The 11262-nt window shown below is 35.0% G+C and overlaps 1 protein-coding gene across 1 annotated transcript; it reads right to left on the bottom strand.

Annotated features, from left to right (window-relative positions):
- Nucleotides 1-840: 840 nt before the first annotated feature.
- Nucleotides 841-10480, bottom strand: LOC132561220 (T-complex protein 1 subunit delta-like). The gene is made up of 14 exons (XM_060225950.1): nucleotides 10285-10480; nucleotides 9847-9899; nucleotides 8289-8378; nucleotides 7327-7435; nucleotides 7021-7163; nucleotides 6308-6429; nucleotides 5597-5732; nucleotides 5222-5361; nucleotides 4722-4818; nucleotides 3171-3278; nucleotides 2666-2796; nucleotides 2136-2370; nucleotides 1517-1630; nucleotides 841-1259 (listed from the first exon to the last, which is right to left on the bottom strand). Exons 1-14 carry the CDS (start codon nucleotides 10382-10384, stop codon nucleotides 1242-1244), a joined length of 1596 nt encoding a protein of 531 aa, XP_060081933.1. The 5' UTR covers nucleotides 10385-10480; the 3' UTR covers nucleotides 841-1241.
- Nucleotides 10481-11262: the final 782 nt, after the last annotated feature.

Below are 11262 nucleotides of genomic sequence, written 5' to 3'. Positions count from 1 at the left end.
CATTTAAATTTGGTACATGAGGTAAAGATCAATTTTTTCTTTATTTTCTATTAAATAATTTGTAATGCAATCAATTTGTTAATTGTATGAGTGACAAGGTCAAGACTTTTTGGTAAATTAATTTGTAGTGTCCAAGAGGGCAATGCAGGGTAAAAAAAAAAGACATAATATGGAGCATTTAGCCCAGGTCACTTACTCAACATTCCTCCCTCCTACAACAAAATTTGAAGCTCAAAGACACAAAACCAACACTACCTGGAAAAGTTCATCACCAGACAAGTATCTCTAAACTTTCAACAGATCTCAACCTAAGTTACCTCAGGTAACCAGTCCAGAAACCACTGAAGTGAATATAGAAACCCATTTTCTGGCAACTTAAATTGAGTTATGCCATCATACAAGTACGAACTGTTTTTGTTTGAAACTGAATCATATCAGTCAGAAATGAAACAAGATCTAATTGTGCTTTGTTAGGTTTGCTGCCCGTGTACAGCAAGGTTCGTTTTGAAGCTAGGTCTCCTTGTAATAGCTAGTGGCTACTGCACTATAACGAATGCTAATTGCATGCCATCCAGTGTAATTATGGTAGTCTTGCCAAAGGATACAATCACAACAGCACAGACCCATCCTTTTCACAGTTTCCCAAGAAACACAAGCTGTCAGATATTAAGTTTCAAATTACGTACCTCTGATATTCACCTGAGGTTATGTAAGCCAATGCTCAAATAATGCATCAAACCAGAAGTGAAACTTTGCTTGTGATTGAACCATTTTGGATATTTTCGGGAGGACAACTGGTCCGATAGGCTCATTATGGTAAAGGATAACAAAAGATTTGAAGATATCTCAAATTTTACTTATCAAAAGGACAGGCAGCACATATATTATCACACATTTACACATAAATATGAAGATTTGATGAGAGAACACCAAATGGTTAAATAACAACATAAGCGTTGAATGTTCAATTTAAGTTCTGTAACAAAATTATCGAAATCCAGCATGATGCTGGTTTATTTCATACACAAGACGTGTAGTTAATCTTTTTGTTGTATTTTCACTGTCAATGATGAGTGTTAACTCCCGAGCTTCACTTGCAGCACATGTACTTCACATACACACTTCAAAGTTCTCCGCTGATGTAACAAGTGTGGGAACCATGATTGTCCATCTCTCTTTGTTCAATTGGAAACCTTACTTTGATGCAGAGGGAACAATTCTCTAATAGATCTTTAAATAATTTAACGCATACAGTTTACCTGTAACACAAACAAAAACATATTCAATTAAATATTCAATTAGATTCTCATTTACATGCAACCTCCTTTCAATAACATACTCAATCAAGAAGTATCTTAATATGAAAAAAAGTTTTCTATATTGTAAAGCCATGGATTCAGCATTCATCTAGTCTAAAGTTTAAGATAACAGCAATTCTAACTGAAAGTGTCTCTAGTTGGGTGATACAACATTCCAATGAAAGAACAATGAGAGCTCTTTTTCCAGTATTACTTACAATATCATCAATTTTCATGATGCTTCGGACAGTCTCCGAGGCAAGGTGGATAGCACTTGTGGACACGAGAATCGGCTGGACAACATTCTCCTCCAGGATATTGGTAATGGCTCCCTGGAATCACAAACAGGCAAGTTATCAAAATTGCAGGTTACAAGGACTATTAAGGCTATACCAGGTTCTGTTTAAGGTTACCACCTATAGAATTTAACTAAAAAGTAGCTTAGAAGTGAATAGTCAGGAAACCTGAACAGAAGCAACTTATTTTGGAGACTTTGGCCAATGTAGATGTTTTACTAGCATAGCCTTTACATGGTACTCCTTGAGCCAAACCAGGAGTACCCTTGTAGGGAAGAAATTTTACTGAAATATGGTCTACAAGTTTGTATCATAATTACTTTAAAGACACAGTTCAAATATTTTTGGTGTAAATTCCGGCTCAGTTAAACCTACATGTGAAGTGTTTGAAAGAGATTCATTAATATGAGATCTATTGAAAACTAATTCGTAGAAGCTTTCTTTATCATCTCCCTTTATCAAACAAGCTTACTTATAATCAACCATCCATGTGTTTTCGCAATTTGATTAAGCTGTCTCTGAACATCTTCCAATCACTTACCTTACGAACGTTAATGCCAGCAGTCTTCTCTCCCTTGGCATGTCTGTTCCTGAGCTCTGTAACTGTAGCAATGGGGTTGAGGCCAGCATTTTCTGCCAGAGTAAATGGAATCACCTCCAGGGCCTCTGCAAATGCCCTGAAGCAGTATTGTTCTACACCTGTCAAGGAATTAGCGTGGTCCATCAGCTGAAGAGACAACTCAGTCTCTGGAGCCCCACCACCAGCAATCAAAGCCCTACAACAGAAAAAAGCACATGAATACCATGGAATATCATACCTTTACTCTTGACAGCACACAACTCATAATACTGTCATTTAAAACATAAACAGAATGATGAAAGGCGATATTAAATAAAGTCTTTTTGTAGTGTTTGTGAACCTGTTACTGTAATCTAATGCTACATTTCAAAATTTCAATTAGAATAACTTTTGCTATAACCAATGCCATTTTTTCATCCAAACCGAAGTTAATGCTCTGCTAAATATATGCAAAGAAAAAGAAACAACATATGCAAGAAAATCATGCATACTTCTTTTTGACAAGACAACGGATTACACAGAGGGCGTCATGGATAGATCTGTCAGCTTCTTCCAAGACCAGCTTGTTTGAGCCTCTAATGAGAACGGTCACAGTCTTTCCTTGCATGGGGATACCTGTAACCTATTCAAGAAGTTCGTTTGTTAACATTTTACAATCGAAGTAACAAGATAAGTGTCTCTACATGAAAGCAGAATTCACTAAACAAAACACTTTGACAAAATCATGAATGCTGTTCTTTTTCCCTTTCCTTCAATTTTTTCCCCATGACCATTCTTGGCAATCTTGATTAATATTTACAAAGTAAGAGCTATTTCATTAAACCATTCATTCCATCCCTGGACTCCCAGGTTTTGTTTTAGGTGCCTGCCATAGATTTGCCAAGAATTAATAAATAGAATAAATTCCATCTTGGATAAAAATTGCTTTATTTTGGAGTCCAGATGTCAAATTGATGTTTTATTGGAAAAGTCCTAATTAATAATCCTTAAACTTACCTTAACAATTTTACTAGGTCCAGTTTGAATTTCCTCAAACAAATCTGCAGATCCAAGATTTTCTGGTAAGAAATGATCCAGACTGGCTATTGGTCTGCATCCCAAACCCTGGAAGAATAATTATTATTCAATAGGCTTATTTGTACCAGTAAAACTGGAGTTTTAATGAAAAAGATTAATCATTTCTTTTAACACTATAAGAATAACTTTATAGCTTGACTAACTTAATGGCAAAATTTGATGGGAAACTGAAATGCATCATCAACTTTCAAGGATTACATTTAAGCATGTTCTTACAATAAAACACTGATTTCTATATACCAACTAGATATATAGGTATGCTGTCAACCAGTAACACACTGGCATAAAGGAACTAGATAAGAATGCTCAAGTTTTTCACACTGTAAATTATATATATTAAACAGATTACTAATTGCAAATTTTGCTTTGCATGTTTGTGTAATGCTTATGAGCCAACAAATCAACGACTCTTAATGGTAATGAGCCAACAAATCCAATGACCAATTTAAAGATGGGTTGGTATGGAGAAGTTAACAGACTTGACATGTCTAGACTGTGATCATAACATTAACCATTCTTACAGCTTTGAGCACATACACCAGGCACATCCAAATGAATACAGACAATCTTGATAATCATATTTTGATTTCTTACAATAAAATAACAGTGATACATGTATACAGTATGTAACTTTATTAAAAAGACACCCACAAATTGCCTAGAGATGTTGGCACTTACTAACCATAACACATGACAGAACCTGTCCCCCTCCCCTTGTCTGATGATCAGTATGTCAGAAAGCATTTAATCTGATACATTTGATAATCTAGCATTTTTGTTGATCATCATAACAAAATTATCTTTAAAACAACACTCTACAATAAAGTTTTCATTTTGTATGTGTTGAAATAAAACAACCCAACACTAACAAATTAGGTGCCAAACTGTTTTCTAGCTCTGCAAATACTTATTTTCTCTTTTTCCCTTAGGTCTTCTCGCTTCCGTGAAACCATGGATTCATTTGATATGGTTTCATCTTGTCAGTGGTGATCGATTGATCGAATGGGATTTTATGGTCCTTAGACAAACTATTTGGTTAGTGGTGATTATTATATATGTTAACAATAATCCTCTCAATCAGGTGGGCATTCCCACATGCCACATATATATATTTAGTTGGGAAATTTCATATTACTATAATAAAAAGGACATCAATCTATATAATGCCATTTCATTAGGTCTCGAGCAGTTGTCAGTTTTGAGAAGGATTGTTTTGGTCAAAAGCGTTTTCTTGATTGTACAAAATTACGGCTCAATAATCTAAGTCAAACAGACACTTATCAAGTAAACGAAACTCGTATCGTTTACAAATTCAGTGTTACCCTAATATGTACACTTGATGAAGGCAGGGGTGAAAAAACCCCTCAATTTATAAAGGTAGGAGTGAAAACCCCACAGTTATCTGGAGCACTGGTTTTGGGAAGTCATCACAGATATTTGGCCTTTCCTACTAAATAAAATCATAATTACCTTGCATATAAACTCCACATCTTCCCTTTCAATATCTTTGATGACCATAATTTTCATTTTAGCAAAGAAATGAAGAGCCAAGTCACTAACAGCATCTCTGAAACAGAAATTGAAGAACTTGGTGAACCAAACTATATAAACAACATTAATGTTACAGCTAAACAAATCTGAAAAGTCAAAGTCATTATATCAATCCTAAATATAGATTCTTAACTCAAATGTACACCACTCATGTCTGAAATTTTTTTTTCTTTGAATGCAAATAGTCATTTGCGGTTAGCTTTTGCTGTTGTCCGAGACAACTAATATTAATTCATTCACTCCAAAACTTTAACCTACACTGATATTTGCAGTTCAAAAGTTACTTTGAAAATTGTTAATGTCATACAGTTGACTGTCTCCTGATAAATGCTTACTTAATTGAAAGTTTCCATGAATTCTGTTTCTAACAAACTAAACAAACCTCCAGACATCTGATCTGTAAATCTGATAAAGCTTACCTCAGCACAGATTTCTGGATTAGAAGAACATTACAGCCTGCCTTTTTAATCTTCTTTACTATATCAAGGATATATTGTCTTTCCTCTCGTAATACCCTGTCCATCTGAGAGTAATCGGATACTACTACAGAATTGTCCATCTGCAAACAAACAGAAAGCATAATACAACTTAACATTAATATGAAGAACTTCCATTACAAATTAAATGTTTTCATTTCAATTTTGTAATTTTAAAAGCATATATTATTCACAAATAACATTGACAGCTTTTCTCAGACTGACTACTACTTTTTACATTATTTCTTTTGCAAATATCTTGCTTTGCAAGGAGACAATGTGAGCTGTAGGAGCCCAATCACAGCCATTTCTACTTACATCTGTTTTGGGCGGAGACACACAGAACTGTATAAGTCCAACCTTGGCCTTTTCTACTCTGTTAGGTCCACCTGTTCCAGCACTCTTCTGGTTAAACACTATTCCATCTATCAACTCTGTATCTTCAATAGTTCCACTGTAAACATTCATAACAAAATTTAAATTTTCTTTCAACAGTTACCATCTGATTTTTAATAGTAAAAGCAAAGTACAGAATTTTGAAAAATATGCAGCATAATTTTTTAATAGTTTTGACTGCAGTAAATGATTTCATATACGAGGCACTCTCAACATCAAGTCTCAACCAAACAAAAATACTGGTCTTTTTGTCCCTATAAAATATATTTCAATACTAATCTCAAGATAAGGACATGCCGATGACGACAGTTTGAAAACTGATACCCATTCAAGACCATACATTTGTCTACAGGAGATAATGAACCTTACCTTACATGGTCTATCACAATTTCTGCCTTAATAATATTTATTCCATGTCAAATGCCACATAAAATATTGTTTCATTTCCATCAAAATGCAACACAAGTTTCACCATAATACATGTACTTAAAAGGGATAAAATTTTAGTTGCAAAATATTTTACTTTCATATAGTAGAATGAAAACATTATAAAGGTCAATTTTGTCAGTAAAATGCTTTAATTTGTAAGCTATTCAAAGTCTCAGTGAGAAGTGAACTGGCAAGAAAATTTACCCAAGTTTCTTGACGACTTTGATGTCTCGGAGGTCTACATTGGTAGCTGTTGAAGGATTGATGACTTTCAACACCGCATCTACAGCAATAGGAGACAGAATTCCGGAGTACTGGGACACCACCTATAACAAAATCTATCCAGTTATTTCATGATATCCATAATCTTTTGGGTCAAAAACATTTAGTAATTTTCCTTCATCATTCTACAGGACACAAATCACCGTAAACAAAAACAAGGCACCTCTAGGTCTTAACAGTCATCTGACTATAAAGATCTATACAGGATATAACAACAGTAGTAGCAGTGCAAGTAGTTATTAAATGATTCAAACAGTTGGAATATTTTGGCAGTAAAGGCAAAAAACATTCCTTGTTTCAGTTTCTTTGCATTTCCACAAAATTTCCATCAAACGGCACCAATGGAATCAGAGGTCTTAAAATGTGTTTTTCAAAATAGCCCCAAAAATAACAAAACTTGGTAAGGACCATCTCAGGATCATTTCACACAAGTTTCAGCTAAATTCTTGTGGAATTTAAAAGAGATGTTGTTGTGGGAAACCAGTTACAATGTGGCCATCATGGCTGTCATAATGAACATTTGACAAGGATTTATCCATGCTAATATACTTTGGAGTAGAAAGCTGTGGGTGCTATATCTATTCTAAGACACTTTGGAGTTGAGAGAGGTTGATGCTTTATCAACTTCAAAATACCTTGGAGTTGAGAGAGGTTGATGCACTCTTCAGCAAAGATTCACGATCAGACAATTCTAATGGTTTAACAATGCTCTCCAAGATCTCTACTGCTTTTGTTGAAGCTTTCTGGAATGCTTCCGATATACTTGTTGGATGAATCCCTGTAATATAAAGTAAGGTTTCAACAAATGTTGACAATTCATTCAAAATTTACTTACATTCCAATAGAATCATTTCAGTTTTTCCATTTATACCTTATCAGTCTTAAAACGGCAGTGTAAATTTGTGCATGAAGAAACCATCAATCAAGAGAAATGTACCTACCTTTAGCGAGTAGTTTTGAGCAGGCGTCTAACAGACTGCCAGCGATGACTACAACAGATGTGGTGCCGTCTCCTGCCTCAACATCCTGGGCTTTTGACAGCTCCACAAGCTAATGAGAAAGAAAAAAAAACATCTTTATAACCCATACTCTATGTAACCCTGGTAAATGCTTGCCTAAATATACCGCTCGCCTAAACAGAAATACTCTTTAGTATCAGACTAGAACATTAGAGGTCTCGGGTTTGAATCCTATCCGAAGCATAGAAATAAGTAATGACATCTGTTACAATGGAACTTATGCAGGGATGCAAATATAATACTTAGCCATGCCCCTAAAGCTTCAATGTAACCCCAAGAAACTCAAGGACGAGTTCTTTCCTGGAGAGGAAATATGTAACCCAAGTAAACATGATATATTGTTTCGGCTCAAGAGAACTTCTCTCAAGCTTCATCAGTTGAGCGTCACACTAGTAAGCCAGAGGTCTCTGGTTCAAATCACAAGCGAAGGCATCGAAATAAATAATGACCTCTGTTACGTTCTAATTCTGTTTGCAATTCCAGCATTTAAACATTCTCCTATCATTGCTGAAACAACATATACACCTGTCACCATATCTAAAAGCTACCTGGCCAAACCATGTCAACATGCACCAATCCTTTGACAATGATGTGATATTTTTCTATTTTCCTCATTTACAGAGATATCATTCATTCCAATGACCTACTTGTAAGATCATTTTCACCAAGTAGGTTTAATACTGTATCCAAATATGAAAGAAAATAAACAGGCACTACACATTTTTGAACAATCAAATCCTGGACAAACTGCTTTGTCTTTATGAAGGCCAGGTACATGCAACAGTCTTCAAATCATACAAACTAAAGCTATTTATCTTATTGCATTATTACACATTGATAGAATAACCAGATTTGCTTTTGTGCTGTTTTTGTTTTGAACTTACCATTTTTGCTGCAGGGTGGAGAACCATCATTTGCTTCAGGATTGTTGCCCCATCATTAGTGATTGTAACATCACCATTTGAGGCCTGGATCTAGAAAAGAAAATATAACATTACTTAAAATATAGTAAAGTATAAAAGGGAAAGTTCTAAATTAAATCATTTATCAAATGTCTGAAGACAGATGTAAACACTGTGTGCTTTCAAAAAATCAGGTGTTGGCTTCATAAATATACAACAGGGAAAATTTCCTTACGAATATCTGGATTGATAAACAAAAGTCAGGAATTCCCCGCTCCCCCCAACAAAACAAGTCTTTGGTTAACTTTTATCTGCCGTCACAGAGATCTTGTACACGATTCTTAAAACGCATTTTACATGGCAGCACAACACGGAAATGTCTTCTTAAAGAAAGTCCCTATAGAATAATCTATGAAGAACAAGGGCCTAATCAGGAATCTGCATAGCACACAAGAAAATATTATCAGACTTGTCCAATTTAAAGTTGTTAGTAGATGTCATCATACTGAATTTTTGCTGATGGAAATTTGACAAAGACCTTTCGATAGGATAATTGTTTACAGGATGGGATACTATTACAAAAATTATGACAAAAACCCTTCGGGTTATGTCCAACTTCACGGTCAAAGAAGGGCGTAGTGTAAAAGTTGGGGTGTAGGCTCTCAGCCAATCTCAACCTGGTGGGGAAGTCCCTTCATTCCTGCGAACTAAAGCTACTTTCTGTGCCAATAGTGGTATGTGATGTTTGCTCAGATAACTGAGGACATACTGTGGGTAATTCTTCCTCAATTAGGGTCCAGTGATCATGTGTATCAAGATATCTTGCATATTGTCAGACCTCAAATTTAACATTTTTTGTCACTTACTGAAACAGCATGTGCCTTAAATTTGTACTTGTTAAAATGACTTTTTACTTGCTATTATCGCAAATCTTTATGTTCAAATGATGGGTTTTGTTTTGTGATTTATAATGTATTACCTTGCTTCATCCAATATATATCAACATTATAGAAGAACAACTTTGTCCCAATATTTACACTTTGAAAATCAAAACAATTTAATTCTGTGAAATGTTAGGAATAGATGGGCACTCACAGTATGCATCTGATGAATCCACTTGCTGAAAAAAGCAAGTCTACTTTTCTACTTGCAATTCTTGGATTTCTACTTGCAAATAGCCAGTAAAAAGCCTTAAATTTGAGGCCTGATTGTCTCAATTCTAGTTATCTGTCAAATGTTCTATGTCTTCGTCATTTGTTTTTACTGCATTTACACAGCAGTCCTCAGTCCTGTATCCATAGTTTTTATGGGACTTGAAATCATTCAATTTTAAATTGTGGGACTCATTGCTTTAGCAATCAAGTTGAAATTACTTGTGATGTTAAATTGAAGACTGACCATTGGGAATATTAGGTGATTTTTAGGTGTTCAAAACCACACCACACACTGATTCAACAGAGAAGCATCTTATAGATAATTCATGTTTCAAACATTGTCAGAGAATCTCTCACCACAAAATGTCAGGGTTATGTGTACCTACCATCTTGTCCATGCCCCTAGGGCCAAGACTTGTTCGGACAGCATCAGCAACAGCTATCAACAGAAAGTATACAATGTCTCAGCATACATGTTATTTCAAACGCCATGCGTGTAATCTTATTTATTTGTATACTATGGCATGCGAGGATCCTTGATTTCTAAGTCTATCATAATTCATTAGGGCAAAAGGAATTTTCTGGTCATGACGGACTAAATCCGAGCACTCTTATTTTAGCACATTCTAGAATCAATGCCGATTCCGGTTTGTATTGTTCAGGATATTATAAGGATACCAAATTATGCTATCACATGTATACTTTAGTATCTATACGATAAATCTTTTTTAATTATACCAATATTTCATTTGATAAAGCGACTAAACAGTCCTGTTGTCACGCTCACAATAATGTAAACAAATGCATCGTCTGTTCAAACCAACCCTTTGCGGCGGTGATGTTGCTGAATCGGATTTGTGTAGGTTTTTCTTTATCTTTGTACTCTGACTTCTTTGTCGGGTTACTTTTGGGTGCCGGTGGCATGATGGATGGTTGAAAAGGTTTCCTTTCGCTGTAGAATCGACGATGTTACTGGATTTCTACAGCAGGTTCCCACATGAATCACGTTGAATATTCGAGAAGAAACCAATATGGCCGTTTGCACATCGGAATGCCTCGGAGTTTTACATGCCGGCGACCCTTCAGCTAGACTTACAAAAGTTCGCGATCGATATATTGTTTTTGTGTATTGTTCGTTATAATAGTGTTTTCTTGCTTTTATTCATTTTCTAGTGTAAGGAAGTAAATTTTGTAAGTGAAATGAAAATCCTTATTCTCATAATTTCCACTAGAAACATAAATATAACGTTTGTACTGTTTAAGTGGAAGGAAAAGTATCGTGAAACATTTGTCTGACAGGAACGTATAATGATCCCAGGTAAGATTTTCTTGTACATTTGTAATATAATTACGTTTATCTAGAGACGTATTAGTATAACTCTCTTGTATATCTAGACACGCCTTGCTGTTAACATACATGTCGTCTAGAGGTACCTCGGTATGTCATCTTAATTAACCCGATATCTCTATATTCAAAATTGTCGTGTAACTTGTAGTTGTAATATACCACACTCCGAACTCAGATTAAGTTATCTTAGAATGACGTCACAATGCTGGGATTCGGTACAGAGAAAATAATACTTCAAGAACGATACACAAAAGCATGTTTTTTAAACAATATTTGCGCAGAAAGTAGAAAAACACGATGATCCAACCCAAAAAATATTTCCAATCTTAGAAGATCTATCAAAATATTTTATGATATCTACTTTGTTTTACGTTTTAGTTCACCATGTTTCGCTACACTACAATTATTAACAAATTGATGCAATAACGGAGTTAGGTCATCCTCCCTCAACAGT

This window comes from Ylistrum balloti, unplaced genomic scaffold, assembly GCF_031769215.1.
Source record: "Ylistrum balloti isolate Yb309-2 unplaced genomic scaffold, AGI_CSIRO_Ybal_v1 Utg371182, whole genome shotgun sequence".
Lineage (NCBI taxonomy): Eukaryota > Metazoa > Mollusca > Bivalvia > Pectinida > Pectinidae > Ylistrum > Ylistrum balloti.
This window is presented reverse-complemented; position numbering and strand designations above follow the sequence as displayed.

What these genes read in the sequence shown, in the direction of transcription:
- LOC132561220 (XM_060225950.1), bottom strand. Translation starts at nt 10,384, where the DNA reads ATGCCACCGGCACCCAAAAGTAACCCGACAAAGAAGTCAGAGTACAAA. An exon ending in GACCTAGTAAAATTGTTAAG is followed by an intron (nt 2,797 to 3,170) that starts GTAAGTTTAAGG and finishes CTTCTTGAATAG; the next exon opens with GTTACAGGTATCCCCATGCA. An exon ending in CTGGCATTAACGTTCGTAAG is followed by an intron (nt 1,631 to 2,135) that starts GTAAGTGATTGG and finishes TTGTGATTCCAG; the next exon opens with GGAGCCATTACCAATATCCT.